The 23,510-nt window shown below is 40.0% G+C and overlaps 1 protein-coding gene across 3 annotated transcripts in view; it reads right to left on the bottom strand.

The window, feature by feature from the left end:
- LOC124789438 overlaps positions 1-23,510 on the bottom strand; it is a 55,609-nt gene that overhangs the window by 18,204 nt on the left and 13,895 nt on the right. For all 3 annotated transcript variants that reach the window (XM_047256785.1, XM_047256786.1, XM_047256784.1), the window contains 2 exons: positions 17,783-18,099; positions 94-960 (listed from right to left, as the gene is read on the bottom strand). In XM_047256785.1, the coding sequence (XP_047112741.1) occupies positions 94-960; positions 17,783-18,099 (1,184 nt within the window). The remainder of the gene's footprint in view (positions 1-93; positions 961-17,782; positions 18,100-23,510) is intronic.

Genomic DNA, 23,510 nt, shown 5'->3' with positions numbered 1-23,510 from the left:
ACTTTCTTTGTGAAAGTAATAGCAAAAAAAAAAAAGTTCTCATGATCTGAATAGCACATACTAAACCATATTGACCACAAATATGTGACTCACCCATGCATGGACATCAGCATTACATCTGTGCCAACTCCTTTTAAAAATGCTCTGCCATAAGAGGTCTCCACTGATGCCAGTTGGTAGTTTGATTTTACATATGTATTCTTTTTCAATTGGAGGTACCTCACAATTCTGTGAGCATTCTATATAATTTCCCTTAATCTTTGGTAATACATTCTTGTAGAGACTGCCGGATGACAATGAGGCAATATTTTGAATTCCTTCACTTAGAGACAACACTGGAGTGAGGAAATATCCAACATTTAATACAATACTGTCAACAGGCAGAAACAATGATGGGAGTACAGCATCTTCTGATGAATATGCAGGGGGCATTTTACAAACAAGTGTACTTGTAACTGTAATCTGATGCACTGGATTCTCAATATCACTACAAATCACTGTATTTATATCACATCCTTTTTTGAACACATCTGTAAAGTGAATGACTTTGTTAACTGTCTCATTTTCAGATTTAATAACTATAAGTAAGTACCATATCAAGGAAGAGAATTCCCTGTCTGAGGAGTTTTTCAAGCAGATGTCAAGGATGTACTTTACACCATGTTCAAGGTTGTGTAGATTTGTTTTCATCTCCTGCAAAAATACAAAAGCATTTTTTGCTGTGACATCCCAGACATTAACATTCATTGTGAAGCAGTTTTTGAGGAGTTCAGAGCGCATTGTCAGGCCAACTGCCGCAATCAGTTCATCTTCACACAAAATTTTTTTCTCTGCTTCCTCTAGTAACTGTAGCTGGTGCTTCAAGAAGAACGATGAATCTGTTTGTAAACCAGAGCCATTATCTGACTGAATACTTTCGTTTATAACATTTGGGAAAAGTTTGTAAATGGTGCCATGAATCTGAAAACAAAGTCAATAGCAAGTATATAGTAATATCTCAAATTCTCTGTTATAACAAACAAAAAAACTAACACCAAATTTCAATCTTGCTCTCAGAAACAACAAAATGTTAGCTTAATTTGTACTTTACTCCAAACAACAGACTTGATTTGCACATAAGCTCTCCTTGATGAAAAGTCAATAGAGTATACTCATCAGCCAGGACATTATAACCACCAACCTACTATCGATATAAATCCATCCGGACGATAGCAGCATCACCTGGCAAAGAATGACTACTAGTCAGGCATACACATGGTGCATGTGAGCATGCTGTCCTTGAGTAGAATGGGGAAGGTGCGTGATCTATCTGAGTTTGACAGAGGGCAGATTATGATGGCCTGGAGACTCGGCCCAAGCATTTTGGAAACTGCTCAATTGCCAGGTGTTCGAGAAGAGCTGTGGTGAGTGTCTTCAACACATGGTGAAACCATGTCCAGTTGTTATACAGTTGGGTGGCCACCTCTCGCTACAGATGTTGGACGTTGTAGACTGGGCAGACTGGTAAAACAGCACAGGTGGCGAACTGTGGTGGAGCTAGCATCAGATTTTAATGCTGGGAAGAGTACAAGTGTGTGTGAACACAAAGTGCAATGAACACTCCTGTTCACACCACATCATCAGCCACTATGACTGAAAGGGCACATTACCATCGGCAGTGGCAGAGTACTGCATGGTCTGATGAATCCTGCTACCTTTTTCATCATGCCAATGGGAGGGCGCAAATCCATCATTTTCCAGGGAAACAGCCCCTTCACACCTGTACTTCACGATGGAGACAAGCTGGTGGCAGCTCCATTATGATATGGGGTACATTCGTTTGGGAATCCATGAGTCCAGTGAAACTCATGCAAGGCACCATGAGGGCCAAAGAGTATCATACACTGACTGTTGACCACATACATCCCCTCATGATGATTATGTTTCCTGATGGCAGTGGCATTTTTCAACATGATAATGCATGATGCCACAAGGCCAGGAGTGTGATGTAATGATTTGAGGAATACTGTGGTGAGTTCCAATTGATGTGCTGGCCTCCAACTTGCCAGATCTGAACCCAACAGAACACATCTTTGATGTCATTGAATGTGGCATCAGAGCTCATCGCCCTCCTCCCCAGAATTTAAAGAAATTGGATTACTTGTTTGTGCATACGTGGTGCGAACTCCCTTCAGCGACCTATCATGGCCTCATTGCTTCAATGCCACTATGCGTCACCACTTATCTGTGCCAAAGGTGGATGTACCAGCTGTTAGGTGTTCATGATGTTCTGGCTGATCAGTGTATATTAGTAGAGGTGAGTCTGAAAGTTCTTTAAAAACTTTGGAATGACATAGAGGTATATTGAGATAACTTACAGAATCAGTAGATGTGTCATTTTGTAGCAAACAACTTTAGGTTTGATTCACATAGTGCAACAGTACCCTGTTCCGCTGTCGGGAGCGCCAGCATAGTGCACAGTTAAAATGGACGACTGTTCAGCATAAATTTCACACCGAATATGCTAATGAACATCGAAGCAGGCCTACACTTTATCTGACCTCAAAAATCGAATCTACACTGCCATTGCACAAGTTACGCCCAATTTGCTGGCAATGATTGTGAGAAGAAACTGATTACCGGTGGGATATTTGTGGCCTCACAAACGGTAGTCACACTGGACCAAAATGACACTTGACACTTTTTTGTGAAATTTGAGGTTGTCTGCTATAACATAATACATCTATGGATTTTGTAAGTTATTTCAATAAATTTCTTTATCACCCCAAAGTCCTTTTTGACTCACCCTGTATAAATATCAAAACAAAACTATCAAACCTTTTTTTTTCCCAATGACTCCAGTGCTACCTGTGAGTGATGGTTTTTGGTTTGTTTATATATGTATTACTGCATAATTGTATTTTAAAGTAACCTGTTAAAAGAGTTCTATAAGCACATCATCAGATCTTCAATACATCTTTTTTAGTTAAATGCAGTGACTAAACAGAAAACAAGTTACAATAATGGAAATTCCTGGGTGGGCAGTATGTGAAATAAGGGAGTGGCAACTGTTCACCTATAGTGGATCAATGTCTGGAGCACAAAGACACATAACAGCAAACAGCATTCACATTAGATTTTGAGTTCTTGCTCTTTAGTACACACATTCACACACATGACTACACAGACACTCAAATGCACACTCCCGTCACCACTGTGAGTTTCACTGTGAGCTGGCCTGAATCCTGTTTCCCGATACATATCTCTGTGTTCCATGCATCGGTCTGCTATATGTGAGTGGTTGGCTCCAGGCTCATTTTACAGAATATCCCTTAATCGGGCAGGTAGGTTAGAAAATTTAAAAAGGGAAATGGATAGGTTGAAGTTAGATATAGTGGGAATTAGTGAAGTTCGGTGGCAGGAGGAACAAGACTTCTGGTCAGGTGACTACAGGGTTATAAACACAAAATCAAATAGGGGTAATGCAGGAGTAGGTTTAATAATGAATAGGAAAATAGGAATGCAGGTAAGCTACTACAAACAGCATAGTGAACGCATTATTGTGGCCAAGATAGATACGAAGCCCACGCCTACTACAGTAGTACAAGTTTATATGCCAACTAGCCCTGCAGATGACGAAGAAATTGAAGAAATGTATGATGAAATAAAAGAAATTATTCAGATTGTGAAGGGAGACGAAAATTTAATAGTCATGGGTGACTGGAATTCGAGTGTAGGAAAAGGGAGAGAAGGAAACATAGTAGGTGAATATGGATTGGGGGACAGAAATGAAAGAGGAAGCCGCCTGGTCGAATTTTGCACAGAGCACAACATAATCATAACTAACACTTGGTTTAAGAATCATGAAAGAAGGTTGTATACATGGAAGAACCCTGGAGATACTAAAAGGTATCAGATAGATTATATAATGGTAAGACAGAGATTTAGGAACCAGGTTTTAAATTGTAAGACATTTCCAGGGGCAGATGTGGACTCTGACCACAATCTATTGGTTATGACCTGTAGATTAAAACTGAAGAAACTGCAAAAAGGTGGGAATTTAAGGAGATGGGACCTGGATAAACTAAAAGAACCAGAGGTTGTACAGAGATTCAGGGAGAGCATAAGGGAGCAATTGACAGGAATGGGGGAAATAAATACAGTAGAAGAAGAATGGGTAGCTTTGAGGGATGAAGTAGTGAAGGCAGCAGAGGATCAAGCAGGTAAAAAGACGAGGGCTAGTAGAAATCCTTGGGTAACAGAAGAAATATTGAATTTAATTGATGAAAGGAGAAAATATAAAAATGCAGTAAGTGAAACAGGCAAAAAGGAATACAAACGTCTCAAAAATGAGATCGACAGGAAGTGCAAAATGGCTAAGCAGGGATGGCTAGAGGACAAATGTAAGGATGTAGAGGCCTATCTCACTAGGGGTAAGATAGATACCGCCTACAGGAAAATTAAAGAGACCTTTGGAGATAATAGAACGACTTGTACGAATATCAAGAGCTCAGATGGAAACCCAGTTCTAAGCAAAGAAGGGAAAGCAGAAAGGTGGAAGGAGTATATAGAGGGTCTATACAAGGGCGATGTACTTGAGGACAATATTATGGAAATGGAAGAGGATGTAGATGAAGATGAAATGGGAGATATGATACTGCGTGAAGAGTTTGACAGAGCACTGAAAGACCTGAGTCGAAACAAGGCCCCCGGAGTAGACAATATTCCATTGGAACTACTGACGGCCGTGGGAGAGCCAGTCCTGACAAAACTCTACCATCTGGTGAGCAAGATGTATGAAACAGGCGAAATACCCTCAGACTTCATGAAGAATATAATAATTCCAATCCCAAAGAAAGCAGGTGTTGACAGATGTGAAAATTACCGAACTATCGGCTTAATAAGTCACAGCTGCAAAATACTAACAGGAATTCTTTACAGACGAATGGAAAAACTAGTAGAAGCCAACCTCGGGGAAGATCAGTTTGGATTCCGTAGAAACACTGGAACACGTGAGGCAATACTGACCTTACGACTTATCTTAGAAGAAAGATTAAGGAAAGGCAAACCTACGTTTCTAGCATTTGTAGACTTAGAGAAAGCTTTTGACAATGTTGACTGGAATATTCTCTTTCAAATTCTAAAGGTGGCAGGGGTAAAATACAGGGAACGAAAGGCTATTTACAATTTGTACAGAAACCAGATGGCAGTTATAAGAGTCGAGGGACATGAAAGGGAAGCAGTGGTTGGGAAGGGAGTAAGACAGGGTTGTAGCCTCTCCCCGATGTTGTTCAATCTGTATATTGAGCAAGCAGTAAAGGAAACAAAAGAAAAATTCGGAGTAGGTATTAAAATTCATGGAGAAGAAATAAAAACTTTGAGGTTCGCCGATGACATTGTAATTCTGTCAGAGACAGCAAAGGACTTGGAAGAGCAGTTGAATGGAATGAACAGTGTCTTGAAAGGAGGATTTATGATGAACATCAACAAAAGCAAAACAAGGATAATGGAATGTAGTCTAATTAAGTCAGGTGATGCTGAAGGAATTAGATTAGGAAATGAGGCACTTAAAGTAGTAAAGGAGTTTTGCTATTTGGGGAGCAAAATAACTGATGATGGTCGAAGTAGAGAGGATATAAAATGTAGGCTGGCAATGGCAAGGAAAGCGTTTCTGAAGAAGAGAAATTTGTTAACATCGAGTATAGATTTAAGTGTCAGGAAGTCGTTTCTGAAAGTATTTGTATGGAGTGTAGCCATGTATGGAAGTGAAACATGGACGATAAATAGTTTGGACAAGAAGAGAATAGCAGCTTTCGAAATGTGGTGCTACAGAAGAATGCTGAAGATTAGATGGGTAGATCACATAACTAATGAGGAAGTATTGAATAGGATTGGGGAGAAGAGAAGTTTGTGGCACAACTTGACCAGAAGAAGGGATCGGTTGGTAGGACATGTTCTGAGGCATGTAAAAATCGTAGAGGGAGACCAAGAGATGAATACACTAAGCAGATTCAGAAGGATGTAGGTTGCAGTAGGTACTGGGAGATGAAAAAGCTTGCACAGGATAGAGTAGCATGGAGAGCTGCATCAAACCAGTCTCAGGACTGAAGACCACAACAACAACACAACGTTGTGACAATGTATAACATACAGTTTTTATCCTTTTGATCATCAAAATATATGTGATGGCAAATTCTGCCAATTCAGCAGAAGGAATTGTTACAAAGAACTTATGGCAATGGCACACTGCCAGAAGATGGCACATACATCTGTCATTGGTATTCTATAACTATCAAACAGTGTGCATACACGGCTGGGAGCAGCAGGTATATTCAATGACATTTCTACTATTGCACTGTATAACTACCAATTACAATAAAGTAATAAAATATGTTAATATTTAATTAATGGTTGCTGGAAGCACGGAAATATTCACAATATTCATAACTACTGTGGATCAAGGTTCAAACTCAATGAGCCATATTTTAAATTTCTAACATTATGGAACAAGAAACTGCAGAACAAAAAAAGGAGGTGTTACTGATGCACATAACTGTGTAAGAAAGAGTGAAAATCAGAGAGTTGTAACTATCACATGATTTACAGAGCTTTCAGTGACAGGGATTTTATAACAGTTTACAACAATGGGCATTAATGGAAGAACTGAAATCAACAACAGAAAACTAAGAACTTATGAGAGAGAGGTCAGTTGCTATAATTGGTGCAAACCAAAGCTTTAACGGCTTTACTACACTTATCATCTTCTTGGGCACAGTCAAAATGCAATCTACCCATAGCTTCTAGTCTTTAATATGCATTCCGTGAGTGAACAATGCATGTAACATTTCCATGAACACATAAGTAAGTAATACGTTTTTGTTAGTGTGGCTGTCTTCCACAGTAGGTATTATAAATTAATTATTACTGGTTTTTTCATCTTAAGCTTAAGAGGAAAAAACCAGTAATAATTAAATTATGCAAGTGTATGATTGCTTCCTCAACAGCTGGATCTAAATCAATACTCTGAAAATCCCTGTGACTGTGGGAACTTCCCATTGTACCAATTATTACAGCTTCTTCCTGTTCCATCTGCATGTGGAATGCAGGGAGAATAACAGTTTAAATGCCTCAGTGTGTGCTCTAATTAGTGTAAATTTGTCCTTGCGATCTGTAGAGAATTGTAGTACATTCCTACATTTTGGTTTTTTTTTACCCTACAAAGCAACCAACCATTCTTAGATTGAACATTTAAAGCTGGTTCGTGACACTTTATAATTAAACTTTCTCACAATAGTTTGTGTCTACCTTCAAGTGTCTGCCAAATCAGTTAGTTTCAGTTTTGTTGGCACCTCTGTGACACGCTCCCAAGGGACAAACAAATCTCTGACCATTTGTGCTATTCTTTTTTGTACATGTTGAATATCCCCCGTTAGTCCTATTTGGGTCCCATGAACAATATTCTAGGATGGGCCGTGCAAGTGTGTTGCAACCTATTTTGCAGACTGATTGCACCTCCCCAGTATTCTACTACTGAACCAAAGTCTTCACCTGCTTTACATGTGACTGGACAAGGAGCAAAATCCAGTATGCAGTACGGCATGTAAATTTAAATCTATGAGTCATCCAGAAAGTGATTAATGTTTCAAATAGCTGTCCCACAACCATTACCCTGTTACAACATTTGCCACATTCTACCTCGGATTATGCCAGGTGCCAATACAGCGTGAACATCTATGTTTCTTCCATGCCTTGAAAATTTGTGACAAAGCCCCACCAAGCACTATTATTGAGAACACAATTCTTATCATGAAGGAAAGCATTTTTATTTGTTCAAGTTGATGGTCAAATAATATGATCCTGTCCTAATACTGTACTAAATGAAACATGTATTAGGAAACTGCATAATATTTGATGGTGGAAGGTTAAATTTTGTATATGGTCAAACCTTTCTGATCCTATGATTAAAAGAAAAAAAAATTATTGGACACACACTTCACTTTGAACAATTTGATGATAGTTTTTCAGAAATTTCACAATATTGTTACCAATTATTTAGGTTAAAAAAATAACTGTTGGCACATTGCATGTTCACAGATGGGCCATAAAACAGCAGAGAATTTGTCATATATCCCACACAGGGATCATGATTATAAGAGAGATTAGGATGCATGAGGAGATATACAGACAGTAACATTCTTTTGCTCAATGCATGAATGGCCTTGGATAGGGAATGTCTAATACTGGTACCACATATACATTGCACTGTGCTTTGCAGACTATAGATGTACATGTAGATTTGCAGACTACATATGTACATGTAGAACACTGAATGCTCCGTGACAAAAACTGAACAGAGTTCTGGATAAAACTGCCATTGGCGAAATGGTCCAGAGAACATAAAAAAACTGGAAATTATCTGTTGTTGTATCAGACTGAAGACTGATTTGATGCAGTCCTCTACACTAGTCTGTTCTGTGTGTAATTATCTGCCTAACTACTGCAACCTAAACCCACATGAACCTATTTACTGTATTTGGGCCTTTGTCTCCCTTTACTATTTTTAGTCCTCACATTTACTTCCATTATCAAATTGACTACTCTTTGATGCATCGGAATGTGTCCCATAACCAGTCCCTTCCTTTAGTTACACTAATCCAAAAATTATTATTTTTTCTTCTATTCGATTCTGAGTAAGAGAAGTTTGTTAACATCGAATATAGATTTAAGTGTTACAAAGTCTTGGTTGGTTGGTTGCTTGAATGATTAAAAGGATCAAACTACTAACTAGGTCATCAGTTCATTTTTCTTTGAACAGACATTGACTATAAATAAGAAAGAGCCTACTGAATTCCCAAGATCTACGAAAGGTCAACAAAGGCAAGGGACAAAAAGAAGAAAGAGATCAGAGGATGAAAGACAGGCATGATGCCCCATGTATGGAGCAGCCGGAAGCCGCCAAAAGCAAAGTGCAATGAGGGGACGTACAGCCCCCAGTCCCACCACTTACCAAAGGTACCTCACTCAGAAACTGCCTATGAAAGAACAGCAACACAGAGAGACAAAAGATAAACAAGTCTTAACAGACCAAGCGAGGGAGGGGAAGAAGAGTAAAAGAGCAGGTAGGGTGAGAACCAAGCTTGACCACCATGCCCAGACAGCCACAGCCCAGTCCGGGCAGAGGAGACAACAGTATTTTCCGCCACCCCTCAATGGGCCAACAAGGTTAAGTGGCCCTTCCTTACAGAGAAAGGTAAAAGGCCCCTCACAAATAAAACGTAAAACTGCTTCAACTGCTGAGGCATTGTCTCCTGAAACCAGCAGTCACGAGTCAGGGAGATTAAGAGTCCACTGCAGGGCGGCTAGGTCGGAACAGTTCAGCACAATGTGGACCACCATCAAACAGAAACCATAACAGCAGTGAGGGTTCTCACAATGGAGGAGATGACCAAAAGTCAGCCAAGTATGGCTGATGTGGAGCCGGCAAAGAATGGTAGAATCTTTGCGAGAGGCTTGCAGAGTCGGTTTACTGGAAGCCAGTTTAGCCAGGCTATCAGCGAGTTCATTCCCTGGGATTCCGACGTGGCCCGGAGTCCAGACAAGGGTCACCGAGCATCCACGGCATACAAGGATGTACAGAAAATCCTAGATAGCAATGACCAAAGGATGGTGATGGTAATACTGGTTGAGAGCTTGCAAACTGCTCAAGAAGTTGCTGCAAATGAGAAAGGACTCACTGGTGTAGGAACGGATATGTTCAAGAGTCTGAGAGATAGCTACCAACTCCGCAGTGAAAACACTACTGCCATCCAGCAAGGAGTGAAATTCAGTATGTTGTGTGAGTATAAGCAAAGCCCTTGCAACCAGTAACCATCATGCCATCAGCTTCAGACCACACAAAGGATGGAGAAAAATTGGTGGATGAGGGCCTTGGGAGGAAATGAGATTTTCAGGCCTTGTGATATGTCAAGATGAAACTGTGACCGAGAGATACACCAGGGGTGTGCACATGAGTGGGCTGAGAGGAGAGGCAGAAAAAGAAGCAATTAGAGTTTAAAGGGGAGGGACTGGATGTGTACTGCAATCGTAATTCCTGATCTGGGCCGCCATTGTGGGAGATGGATTTCTGTGTTTGGAAAGAGAAGGCAGTAGTTAGGATGCTTAGTGGAGCTGTGAACATGGGTAGTTTAATTGACAAGCTGTTGTTAGTGCCCAATCCGCAATGATAGACCCCAGCCTCCATGAGTAAGCTGTTCACACGGCTAGTTTGAAAGACTCCTGTTGCAAGTCGGACCCTGCAGTGGTGTATCGGATCCAGTGTCTGCAATGCTGAGGGTGATGCTGAACCTATGCCAGACTTCCATAATCAAGACAGGATTGTATCAGGGCCTTGTAAAGTGGCAGAAGGGTGTTACTCAAGAAATGAAGTGTTTTAAGATGCAGCCAGCACTTTCACTTAAACTGGTGAACATGAGGAATCCACATCAACTGGAAATCAAAGATCAGTCCTAAAAAGCAATAAGTCACCACCACATTGAGTAGGTGGTCGTCAAGGTAAAGTTCTGGTTGTGGGTGAATGGTACAACATCCGCAGAAGTGCATGACGTGGTGACCAGAACCTGAAAGCCATGGGTGGGGGCCATGCCTGCACCTTTCATGTGGAGCCTTGCAGTTGACACTCAGTGACACCCACACTAGAGGAGCAATAGTAGAGGCAAAAATTGTCAGCATACAAGGAGGTTGATACTGAGGTCTCCACAGCTGCTGTTAGATCATTGATGGCTATTACAAAGAGAGGGACATACAGTACAGAGGCCTGTGAAACCTCATGCTATTGGATATGGGGGTTCTGTGGGAAGTACCAACTTGAACCCTGAAACTATGGTGTGACAGGAAGTTCTGGATAAAAATTGGGAGTAGACCCTGGAGACTCCATTCATGTAAGGTAGCAAGGATGTGGCGTTGCCATACTGTGTCATAAGCCTCACACAGATCTAAGAAGACAGCTATAAGATGTCGACGTCAGGCAAAAGCTGTTCAGATGGCAGACTCCAGGTAAACCAGATTATCAGTAGTGGAATGGGCTTGGTGAAAACCACCCTGAGATGGAGGCAGAAGTCCTCAAGATTCAAGAAGCCAAAACATCCACCTGCTCACCATGCATTCAAGCAACTTACTGAGAACATTGGTGAGACAAACTGGAGGATAACTGCCCATCTCTAGAGGGTGCTTGCCCAGTTTCAGTACTGGGATGATGATGCTTTCTTGCCATTGTGATGGAAACTCGTCCTCACTCCAGATGTGGTTAAAGATGGCAAGGTAGATGCTTGATCACTTGGCTATGAATGTGGTCCAGCACTAGGGCTGTACCAGGCCAGGGAGCTATGACACTGACAAATTCCCACTCGCTGAATGGAGCATTATATGGTTCCAGGTGGCAGAGGTTTCAGCAGCAAAATGTTTGGCGACAGACTCTGGGTCAATGTAGACAGTGCTTTTGAAGGTATTACCAGATACACCTGTAGATGTCTGGTATCTGTAGAGATGTCTGATCTTTGCCAAAAATCTATGAAGGGGAGGTGCGTGGTCTGAGAATTCTTGTTTCCGTTGGCACAGAGGCGTTTAAAGACAATAAGGTGCTCCATCGATGGGTGCTGCTTATGTCACTAGAGAGCTAGCCTACAATCTTTAATGGCCTCTGCAATTTCTGATGACCATCAATGTACTGCCTTTCGTTGGGGCAGGCCCAAAAAATAGGAGATCATGAAATCAGATGTCGAAAGAATGGCTGTAGTTGTAATCTGGACTGTCTCACTCATTTATATCTCCATAAGGCAGGGAGCCGAGGGCGACAGCACAGGTGAAAGCACCCCTGTCAATATGGGCAGGTGTCCACGGGAGTGACGCTGAGGGAGAGACAGAAAGATCGGGAACTGGTCATTACCATACAGATTATCAAGGACCCCCCCCAGTGGATGGATGGGAGAAGACAGGGGATGCAGATGGAAAGATTAGTGCCTGTGAAAGTTCCATGCGCCATAATGTAGTTTGTGGGGGTACTATTATTCGAGAGGCAAAAGTCAAGTTATGCCAGAAAGCTTTCGAGGCCTTTACCATGGCCAGTGATTGTGGTTCTACCCTAAAAGTGTCAAGGGCATTGAAATCACCCAAGATCTGGAAAGGTGGGGTGAGCTGTGGAATCAATGCAGACAATGTTCTGAGACCCATCACCCTCGGGAGAGAGGTAAACATTGTAGATGGTGATACCCTGAAATGCTTTTACCCGAACAGCCTGCTCGGAGGTCTTCTCTGAAAGTGTTCATATGGAAGTGAAACATGGATGAAAAATAGTTTAGATAAGAAGAGAAAAGAAGCTTTTGAAATATGTTGCTACGGAAGAATTCTGAAGATTAGTTGGGTAGATCATGTAACTAATGAGGAGATACTGAGTAGAACTGGGGAGAAAAGAAATTTGTGGCACAACTTGACTAGAAGAAGGGATACGTTGACAGGATACATGCTGAGACATCAAGGGATCACCAAATTAGTGTTGGAGTGAGGTGTGGGAGGTAAAAATCATAGAGGGAGATCAAGAGATGAATACAGTAAGCAGATTCAAAAGGATGTAGGTCGGAGTAGTTATTCAGAGATAGAGAGATTTGTGCAGGACAGAGCAGCATTGAGAGCTGCATCAAACCAGTCTTCGGACTGAAGACCACAACAACATTCAATTCAGCACAACTTCAATAGTTATTCCATCTGCTGGATAAATTCTACTCTCTGATTCCACTCACTGGGTTTGACCAATGATGTCATACAAGAGGCAAGGTCGCTACATAGAGGCAATCTTTGAAAGCAGCTGATGATATAAATATATGATAAAATCACAATTACAGTTCATGTGATTTTTTACTTAGCCACAAATTACATCGAAATAAATTACAGATACCAGAAATAAACAAGAACAAAACAAAAGAGAAATATATCTATTTGTGTGTGAAACAAAATATTGTCATAATTTATGAGTAAGAAAAGCACAGAAACTCTTTAAAGGCCATTAAAGGACAGCACATGGTGAAATGTTAATATTATACAACAATGCTAATTTATAACAACAGTTATTGAATCTAATGGGGTTACCTCGGGAAAGTGGGTGTTTTCGGTAGGGAGAAACTAGAAAGTAACACAACAATGGGAAAATAAAATAAACAATAATGCACATGAAACAGTAGCATGAAATGTGGAGAATCAGACGCAAATATCCTAAAATAAGACGATACATGAACAATGAAAATTCACAAAAAGAACAAATATTGCAATTGATAAATAGACTTGACCTATATAAATAAATTCTAGTTACCAATTCCAATACTAGTTACTTTTAACAGTATTTCAGACAGCAATTACAAGTGCAGGAAACCTACTGTATTTCAGAGCACACACTTTCTGCAAAAAATGATGTAAATAAGCGATAACTAGAATTGACGTCTTATATAGCTTAATTCTACTTACTGATTCCAATATTTATCATTTTTTTGCAGTAGTTTAGAGAGGAATTACAAATGCAGAAATCCTATCCCATAACAGTGTGCACACCTGCTGAAAAATGTTCTAAATAATGAAGCATAAATTGTTGGAGTCAGTAACTAGACCTATACATCAGGTCAGTTCTAGTTACTGATTCCAAGCACTCAATGGTTCAAAATTTTGGACATGTTTGCAGTAAGTGTGTGAAGTCAGTTTTAGTAGGATTTCTAGAGTTCTTATTGGTGTCTGAACTACTGCAAAAAACAACAAATATTGTATGTATTGATTCCAAGATCCTTTCTTTTTCACAGTAGTGAAGACAGTGATACCAAATGTAGAAATCTTATAACACTATTGTGCACACATTTGTTGCAAAAATGGCCTAAATAACGGACAGTGGAATCATTAACCGGAATTAATCTATATAGGTAAATTATAGTAACTGATTCCAATATTTGTTACCTTTTTGCAGTAGTTTAGAGTTACAAAAGAAGAATTCCTATTACATTTCAGTGCCCACACCTTTTGGAAAAAGAAAACATTATAAAACTTCCTGGCAAATTAAAACTGAGTGCCAGACCGAGACTCTAAATCAGAACCTTTGCCTTTTGCGGGCAAGTGCTCTACCGACTGAGCTACCCAAGCACGACTCACGACCCATCCTCCTCACAGCTTTACTTCTGCCAGTATCTCGTCTCCTATCTTCCAAACTTTACAGAAGCTCTCCTGCTAACCTTGCAGAACTATCACTCCTGAAAGAAAGGATATTGCGGAGACCTGGCTTAGCCACAGCCTGGGGGATGTTTCCAGAATGAGATTTTCACTCTGCAGCGGAGTGTGCACTGATAAGAAACTTCCTGGCAGATTAAAACTGTGTGCCGGACCGAGACTCGAACTTGGGACCTTTGCCTTTTGCGGGCAAGTGCTCTAATGACTGAGCTACCCAAGCACGACTCACGCCCCGTCCTCCTCACAGCTTTACTTCTGCCAGTATCTCGTCTCCTACCTTCCAAACTTTACAGAAGCTCTCCTGCTAACCTTACAGAACTAGCATTCTGCCAGGAAGTTTCATATCAGCGCACACTCCACTGCAGACCGAAAATCTCATTCTGGAAACATCTCCCAGGCTGTGGCTAAGCCATGTCTCCACAATATCCTTTCTTTCAGGAGTGCTAGGTCTGCAGGGTTTGCAGGAGAGCTTCTGTAAAGTTTGGATGGTAGGAGACGAGATACTGGCAGAAGTAAAGCTGTGAGGAGAATGGGGTGTGTGTCGTGCTTCGGTAGCTCAGTCAGTAGAGCACTTGCCCGTGCAAGGCAAAGGTCTCGATTTACAGTCTCGGTCCAGCACACTGTTTTAATCTGCCAGGAAGTTTCATATCAGCGCACACTCTGCTGCAGAGTGAAAATCTCTTTCTGAAAAACACTATAAATAATATAACAATGGAATGGTTGGAATCGGTAACTAGAACTGACCTATATAGCTTAAATCTAATTACCGATTCCAGTACTTGTTACTTTCTGTGAATTTCCATTTCTTGTGTAGTGGCTTTTCTTTTAGGATTCCAGTATCAGTTTTCTCACATTTCATGCTACTGTTCTTTTTATGTTTCATATGTGTTATTATTTATTTAATTTTCCCATTGCTGTGCTACATTTTAGTTTCTCTCCAGTTAAAAGTCCCCACTTTCCCATGGTAGCCCCTTTAGATTCAACAGTTATTATAAAAAATTAACGCTATTTCGCAATATTACGACTTCACCATGTGATATACTATACTGGATGTAGAGGTTCTCTGTACTTTTCTTACTCACATTTATTATTATGATGATTTATTTCAGACATGTATACTTCTCTTTTTATGTTCAGGTTTTTATTTTTTTACCTTAAATTCTTTTCAATATAATTTGTGGACAAGTAATTAATCAGATGACTTCTGATTGTAATTTTATTGTATGCTACTTTGTTTCCGAACATGATGAGTTGCTTTCAAAGCTTACCTCTGTGTAGCATCTTTGCCTTAGATATGATGTCATTGCTCAAAGCCGAAGAGTGGAACTGGATACTAGAACTGACCTCAATGTACCTATCTACTATTCAGCATTATTGTATAGCACCACATTCAAGTGTTCCTATTCTCTTCTTGTGTGTACTTTATATCATCCATGTTTCATATCCATATAAAAGTACATACCATAAAAATACAAACAGAAAAGAATTCCTAACATTTAGATTTATATTCAGTGTTAAAGAATTTCTCTTTTTCAGATGAGCTTTTATTGCTGTTGCCAGTATGCATTTTACATTTCTTCAACTTTGGCTACCATCAGTTATTTTGCTGCAAAAACAGCAGAACTCTGATTTAATTCTACTACATTCCATTATTCTTATTTTGCTCTAGTTCCTAATGATTTTATGTCCACCTTTCAAGACACTGTCCATTCAGTTTAAATGCTGTTCCAGGTCTTCTGCAGCCTCTGACAGGGTTACAATGTAGTCGACAGACTTCAAGGTTTTTATTTCTTCTCCCTGAACTGAAATTCCTTTTCCAAATATCTCCTTGGTTTCCTTTACTGCTTGCTCAATGTAAAGGTTGATTAACATAGGGGTAGGCTACCATGCTGTCTGACTCCTTTCTCAACCACTATTTCCTTTTTGTGTTTCCTGGCTCTCATCACTGCAATCTGGTTTTCATACAAGTTATAAATAACATTTCACTCTCTCTATTTTATTTCTGCTGCCCTCAGAATTTCAAAGAGAATTTCAAAGTGTGCACTCCAGTGAACACTGTCACAAGGTGTCTCAATCTACTAATGTTATTAAGATAGGTTTGCCTTTTTTCAAATTATCTTCTAAGATAAATCAAAGGGTCATTATTGCCATGTATGTTCCTATATTTCTTCCCCAGCATTAACTTTGCCCAGTTTTTCATTGGTGTCAGTATTTTGCACCCACAACTTATTAATCTGATGGTTTGGTGATATCCACAACTGTCGGCACGTGATTTGTTTTGAACAAAAATTATTACATTCTTCTTGAAGTCAGAGTATTTTACTTGTCTCATATGTCTTACATACTAGGTGAAATAATTCAGTCATGGCCAGCTCTCCATAAGATATCAGTAATTCCAAGGGAGTGTCATGCATTCTGGGGGAGGGGGGGGGGGGGGGCAGTCTTGACTTTGGTCCTTCAGTGCTCTGTTGAATTCTTCTCACAGTATCCTATCTTCATCTTCTCTTGCTATAATATTATCTTGAAGTGTGCTTTCCTGGAGAAGACACACTATACATTCCCTCCTCCTGTCAGTTTTATCTGTTTTGCTCACTATTGGCTTGTTACCTGAACTCTTAATATTCATACAGATGCTCCCATTGTCTCCAACAACTCTTTAATTTTCCCCATGGGTGGCATCTTTCTTCTTCCTAGTTATGAATGCTTCCTCAGCCTTGTATTTGTCATCTAGTCAATCCTGCTTCATCATTTTGCACTTCTTGTGCCTTTACCATTTTGCACTTCTTGTGCTGCTTCATTTTTATATTTTCTCTTTTTGTCAGATAAATTCAATATATCAGGTGTTATCCAAGGATTTCTACTGTGTACTGCCTTTGAACCTGGTTGATTCTGTATTACCTTCATTATTTCATTCTCCAAAGCTACCCATTCATCTTCCATTGTACTCCTTTCCTTTGCTTTTTAGTCAATTGTTGCTTAATACCACACTTTGAAACTCAACAACAATCTCTGATTCTTTCCATTTATACAGTTCTCACCTCATTAATTTGCTCTCTTCTGCAATTATAATCAATAATTTATGGTTAGAGTCCACAGCTATGGGATGTAAAAAGAAAGTTCCATGACATTTTCAAACACCCTTCTCGCCCCAAAAAACTGCTACTGAGCAACTATTACCTCTTTTCCAAATGGAATATTTAGTGCAGAGCATTCAATTTTGAAATGATGGATGCAGTAAAAGCTCCATTCATTGACTCATTTGGTCACTTGGTAGTTAGCAAATAGAACAGAGGTATAGAGAAAGGCATTCATCATTAAATGTTTGAATGCGAGTTGTAAGTATGTTTGAAAGGTGTCCAGTTGTTCCAAAGTTATCAAACAAATTTTATGGATTGCCCATTATTTTTATATTCCACAAGATGATGTGCTCATTACTTTGTGGATGATTCATTATTTGCAACTTTCCAGATAGAAATCCACTGACTGGCAGAATGCTTTGCTTAACAATAGAAAGTACATTTAATGATGCCAATACCAAACATATACTCACAGTTATGACAAGAGCATCACCACTGGTGTGGAGGCAGCATACGTGAGTCACTCCTCTCACTGCAAGTTCTCTGATTTGAGGGCCACTGCCAGCACCACGACTATCATTATATGATGTTTTGCAAGCTTCTGGTTGCCAACACCATAGATGACTCCCATCTCCAGCCAAAACATGACTGCCAACACCACACGATACACGAATAGTGCCAGGGAGACAGGAAGTAACATATTCTAGCTGCCCCATGTGTTTCTCATTGCTTCGTACTTCTACAAGAAGGCCTGGTTCCAGAGCTATGACCAATTTCATGTGCGTACCACCTGTTGGATACTAAACACTTACTTAATGTCCTCATTAATTTCATTATTAGACATAGATAATGATACTTATCAAGTTTAAAAGTAATAATAATTGCTACGAGGAAGTTGAATTTTAAAGTAATTTTTATTTGGTTATTTAAATGTAAGAAAATGCCAAGATTTTTATGACAATTTAATCAAGGGAATACAAGCAACAACTCTACTTCGTGCAAACTTAAATGCTCACTATCACTTTTTTTACTTTCAAATACTTTCTTGTATCCATCAGAAATGTTTTATTTCAATGTTATGGGACAGAAACTGCATCTACATTCCTTACCTTTACGAAGTACAATCAATAAAGAGTTGTATGCCATAAATAAATAAACAATAATGAAATAACTTACTGTATAGGCATATAGAAGTATATATTACAGATTAAAGTGCTGACAAGAAAAAAGGATAGAGGTTAGTTAATATCATCAAGGCAACTTATCAAAACAACATAAAATTATTAACCCAGTCGGTAGATAGAAATTTGAATTACAAATACACATTCGATGTCTTAACCACCAAGACCCCCCCCCCCCCCCCCCCCCCCACTCCTCCCTGCTGGTACTGTCAACTGTCAATACATGGTTAAGACATTAGGCATGGTCCTACAAACCACTGCCGTACTTGATATTAATTGTAGAATTACAGCAAGCTATTCTTTGAGCTACAGAACTGTGAGAGAAATTTTGTTGACTATACCTTCATAAATAAATATGACTTGTACCATTTGAGAACAGTCATGAAATTTGTACATAGATCCCCGTCACAGTTCACTGTATCAACATACATTCTATGAACTGCAAGCAAAATATGAACACATTTTATGACATGCTGTTGGTTGCATATGAGTTCTCTCTCTTGGACCCTCCTTTCTCTCTGCATTGGAGAGATTTATCAGACAGAAATAATCATGAGCAATTTAATCTGACACACCTACCTTTTTACGTGTAACATCGTCTTCCACGCTGGTGATGGGGGGCAATGTGTCATGGCACATATGAGGATGTTGGCATCAACATCTTATATCTTTTTGAGTGTAAACTCATACATTTACTGGTAACTTCTGCTGTTTCCATATAGTGTGGAAGCATTGTCCGCTGATGGCAAAGTGTTATTTTTTTGAGTTAGGCATGGGGCCACTTTAGACAGTTTGTCTTGTACCAATGATGGGTAAAGGTGTCATGTCAACTGGACATGAGGTACTGTGGCTTACGTGTTGTTATAAAAATGTTAAGTTAGTAGCAATGAGATAATTAGTAAAAAATCAGCCACAAGCTTCTAACTATTCATTCTGTTGAGAGATGCAATTGGAAATCCATGTGTGAGGGTTTCTGGACTGATTTTCAGTTCGTTCATGTGAGGAACAGTGACTATTAGGAACTTATTATAGTATCTTTCAGGTTGATAAATCATCTATAAAAACACAAATAATGCAAGCAATAGGTAACCACTCACCGTATAGCTCAGTAACCTAAAGGGACAAGAAGAAGACTGAAAATCTTTCTGAGCTATCAATATCCTCCTTCCCTTGCAGATTATATTGTCACAGTGCTGGGACCAGGGCAGGAGGACACCGGAAGTTCGGCAACATTTTCAGTCTTGTTCTTGTTGCTGAAAACACTGAGCTACACAGAGAATCATTAACTTTACTCATAGAATTATTATCACTGCAGCATCAGGTAAATGATACCAGCTAGGAAAACGTAGCAATGCATGTGTACACTGATCAACCAGAACATCTAATAGCCAGTATGCCCACCTTTGGCACGAACAACAGTGGTGACGCATAGAGACATGGAAGCAATGAGACCTTAGTAGGTCGCTGGAGGAAGGTGGCATCACATCTACACACATGTCAGATAATTCCATGGAGGGGGGGGCTATGAGCTCTGACACCACATTTGGTCACATCCCAGATGTGTTTGATCAGGTTCAGACAGGGTGAGCTGGGGGGACAGCACATCAATTGGAAATCGCCGTTGAGTTCCTCGAATCACTACATCACACTCCTGGCCGTGTGACATAGCACATTATCTTGTTGAAAAATGCCACTGCTATTGAGAAACATGGTTGTCATGAAGGGATGTATGTGATATGCAACCTATATATGATACTCCTCACAATGCCTTGCGAGAGCCCCACTGAACATGTTGATATCCATGTAAATGTTTCTCCGAGCATAATGGAGCCACCGCCAGCTTTTTTCTGTCCTGCAGTACAGGTGTCAAGGAGCTGCACCCCTGGAAGACAAAGGATTCACACCCCTCCAAATAGCATGAAGAAGAAGATATCAGGATTTATCAGACCAGCCAATGCTCTGCCACTGTGCCAATGTCCAGCGCTGATGGTAACATGCCCGTTTCAGTCACAGTTGCCAACATCATGGTGTGAACAGTGGCACATGCATGGGTCATCAGCTGCAGAGCCCTATTGTTACGAGTGTTCAGTGCACTGTGTGTTCAGACAGACGTGTACACTACCCAGCATTACAATCTGATGTTACTCTGCTACAGTTCGCCACCTGTCCTGTTTTACCCGTCCGCTTAGCCTACAATGCCCAACACCAGTAACAAGGGTTGGCCAATGCAACCCTACAGTGTCTGGACATGGTTTTGCCTTGGTTTTGTCACATGTTGAAGACACTGCAGCACTCCTTGAACACCCAACATGTCATGCAATTTCTGAAATGCTTGTGCCAAGCCTCCGGGCCATCATAATCTGCCTTCAATCAAATTCTGATAGATTGTGTGCCTTTCCCATTCTACACACAGATAGCATGCTTACTGATAATACATGCACTGTGCACGTGTCTGCCTAGCAGTCATTCCTCGGCAGGTGACATTGGTATCACTTGGATGCGATTATATCAATAGTAGGTCGGTGGTCATACAGTTCTGGCTGATCAGTGTATGTTTCTTTTGCTCTATTCCAATATTTGATTTGTGAACCTTGGGATAACACTTCGAGGGCAATGATACTGTGCTTTCTTGAGTTGGACTCTGTTTTTGGACTAGAATGAGTGTTTCATATTTCACTGACTGTTTCTCATTTGGATTTAAAAATATAGCGAGAACAAACTTTAGGCTGCTATGTATGCTTTAAGATGGTTCTTTATTTTTATTTTTCTCATCTCTTTCATTTCATGTCAAGTTTCATTTGTAACTGTTTCTTAGTTATTTCTCTTCACATCTTATTATTTGCTTCAATATCTTTGCTGGCAACCTTTTAAGCAGTAGTGCTCTTCTATATGTACTCAGATGGTGTTATGTTTTCTAACTTTGTTTGAAACAGAACGAAACACATATGATGCAAACTAGGTAAAGTAGAAGAAGCAAAAAGCAGTTCCTGTGTGTGTGTGTGTGTGTGTGTGTGTGTGTGTGTGTGTGTGTGTGTGTGTGTGTGTGTGGAGAGGAGCATAAAGGAAAAAGAGTGGTAGCTCAAAAGCTATGACTGTGCAGCTGTTGTAACCGCGACTGGAACTGTCGCTAGGTTGCCGAGAACGAAAGCATGGCGGGACCAAAAGGGAGCAGCCCGCGAACAAACAAAACGAACAGGGAAGGATGGACATGAACAACGACAGACGACCGAGCAAGCCCTAACGAACAACAACACGCAACGGGGTCACAAGAGAAACCTCATGAATCCACACTGTCCACTCGTACAGGGAAACAAAGTAATGTAAACACGCTGACTGTAGGTGAGATGTCGATAGACTAACGCGAATATCAGACTGCCTGCTGAGCGAGAGGCAGGCGCTTAAATGTATGATAGAGTACACCACTATTGGCACTGGGATTACGTGCTCCACCATGGCGCCCGCACATTATACGCGGGCCAGGAGCGCGCACACAGCCGTGGCTTACGGCGCGACGGTTGGAGAGACCTTTGGTGGTAATTGAGGTCCATGCCGTCTGGCGCAGATTCAAAACCCGTGGCGCTCTGTACCCGAGTAGCGACATCATGCTTCGATCAGCTACTTCTGTAATTTTCATTTATCAAAAAATATTTAATTTCAAAATAAGGAACACAAAATATCAGTTACCTGCACTGGTAATAAATAGCTTAAAATGGAAAAATAGACGGGTTTGTGCAGTTGACAGAATTCATATACTACAAGATAACATTCTACATCTCGTAAAGCTTGCCGTCTAACATCATTTTCACAGCACTATACAGTCTCAAGAATGTGTGTCCTCTGGAAACTGTTGAAAGAACACACTATAGCATATCTTCATTTATAATGTCTTTTATACACAAACATTTATTTTAAGGGTACAACAATAATATTCTGATTTATTATAAGCAGACTAAATACTTTCTACTCAAAATTAAAAGCAGAAAATGAATGCTGCAAATACTTGTGAAAAAGGAATATTATCTATTTATCATCTGCTGGAAAAGGAACAACTAACTGAAGCAAAGCTAACATACACAAAGAATTAAGAATACACTACAGTAGGGAGACACTAAAATTCTCTACAATTCTCTCATAATGATGAAGAAAAAGGAGCAAAACACACACACACACACACGGGTGCACATGCGACATGCAGGGTACAGAGAAAAATTACGAAGTAACAATGAACTAACAGACCAGATACTGTAATCAGATTAGTACTATCAAGAGAGGTTACAGATGGTTGATAAACCACCAATAGGGGCTTTTTTTTTAATAGAAAAAAGAAAACAAACACACAGAAACAGAAAAGAAATACAGAGGGCAAGTGAAAATGAAAGGAAAGAAAAGCGACATTAACGGTGAATGGAAAAATAGTTTTATAAGCAAAGCAAGCTTGAGAAAAAGAGGAAAACTTTTCTCACTTCATGCATGCAGCTGTAGGTTTCATGAAACATGCATGTACATCCACTAAAATGAACCTTCTAGCCACAATCTAAATACAGCCCTGTATGGTATAACTTTTAAGCTGTTCAGCAAAAATCTCTAATGTCCCGACAGGTTCCTTCGACCCTGGTCGTAACGTGAAATTTGTGATATGCAATATTTGAATGGGTTGGCTTGATCTACACATTGCAAAAATGGAATTGCTAATATCAGCTTAAACACCAGAGAAATGCATCAATGACACTTATGAGACAGACCTGGTGTACACTGTTCTTTTTTCTTCTCTTAAATAAATAAATAAATAAAATAAATGGAAATGCACCACAAAGGAGTTATCCAAGTGGGATGGAAATGATTACAACCTCAGAAAAACTGGATGATTTATTCAAGAGAAAGAACTTCACAAACTGTGCAAATCAATAATGCACTAGCTCACCTCTAGCCCTAATGCAAGCAGTTATTGAGCTTGGCATTGACTGAAAGAGTTCTTGAATGTCCTCCTGAGGGTTATCATGCCAGATTCTGTCCAATTGGC

Source organism: Schistocerca piceifrons, chromosome 3 (genome assembly GCF_021461385.2).
Source record: "Schistocerca piceifrons isolate TAMUIC-IGC-003096 chromosome 3, iqSchPice1.1, whole genome shotgun sequence".
NCBI lineage: Eukaryota > Metazoa > Arthropoda > Insecta > Orthoptera > Acrididae > Schistocerca > Schistocerca piceifrons.
The sequence above is the reverse complement of the archived record's forward strand: the minus strand, read 5'-3'. Positions and strand labels throughout refer to the sequence as shown.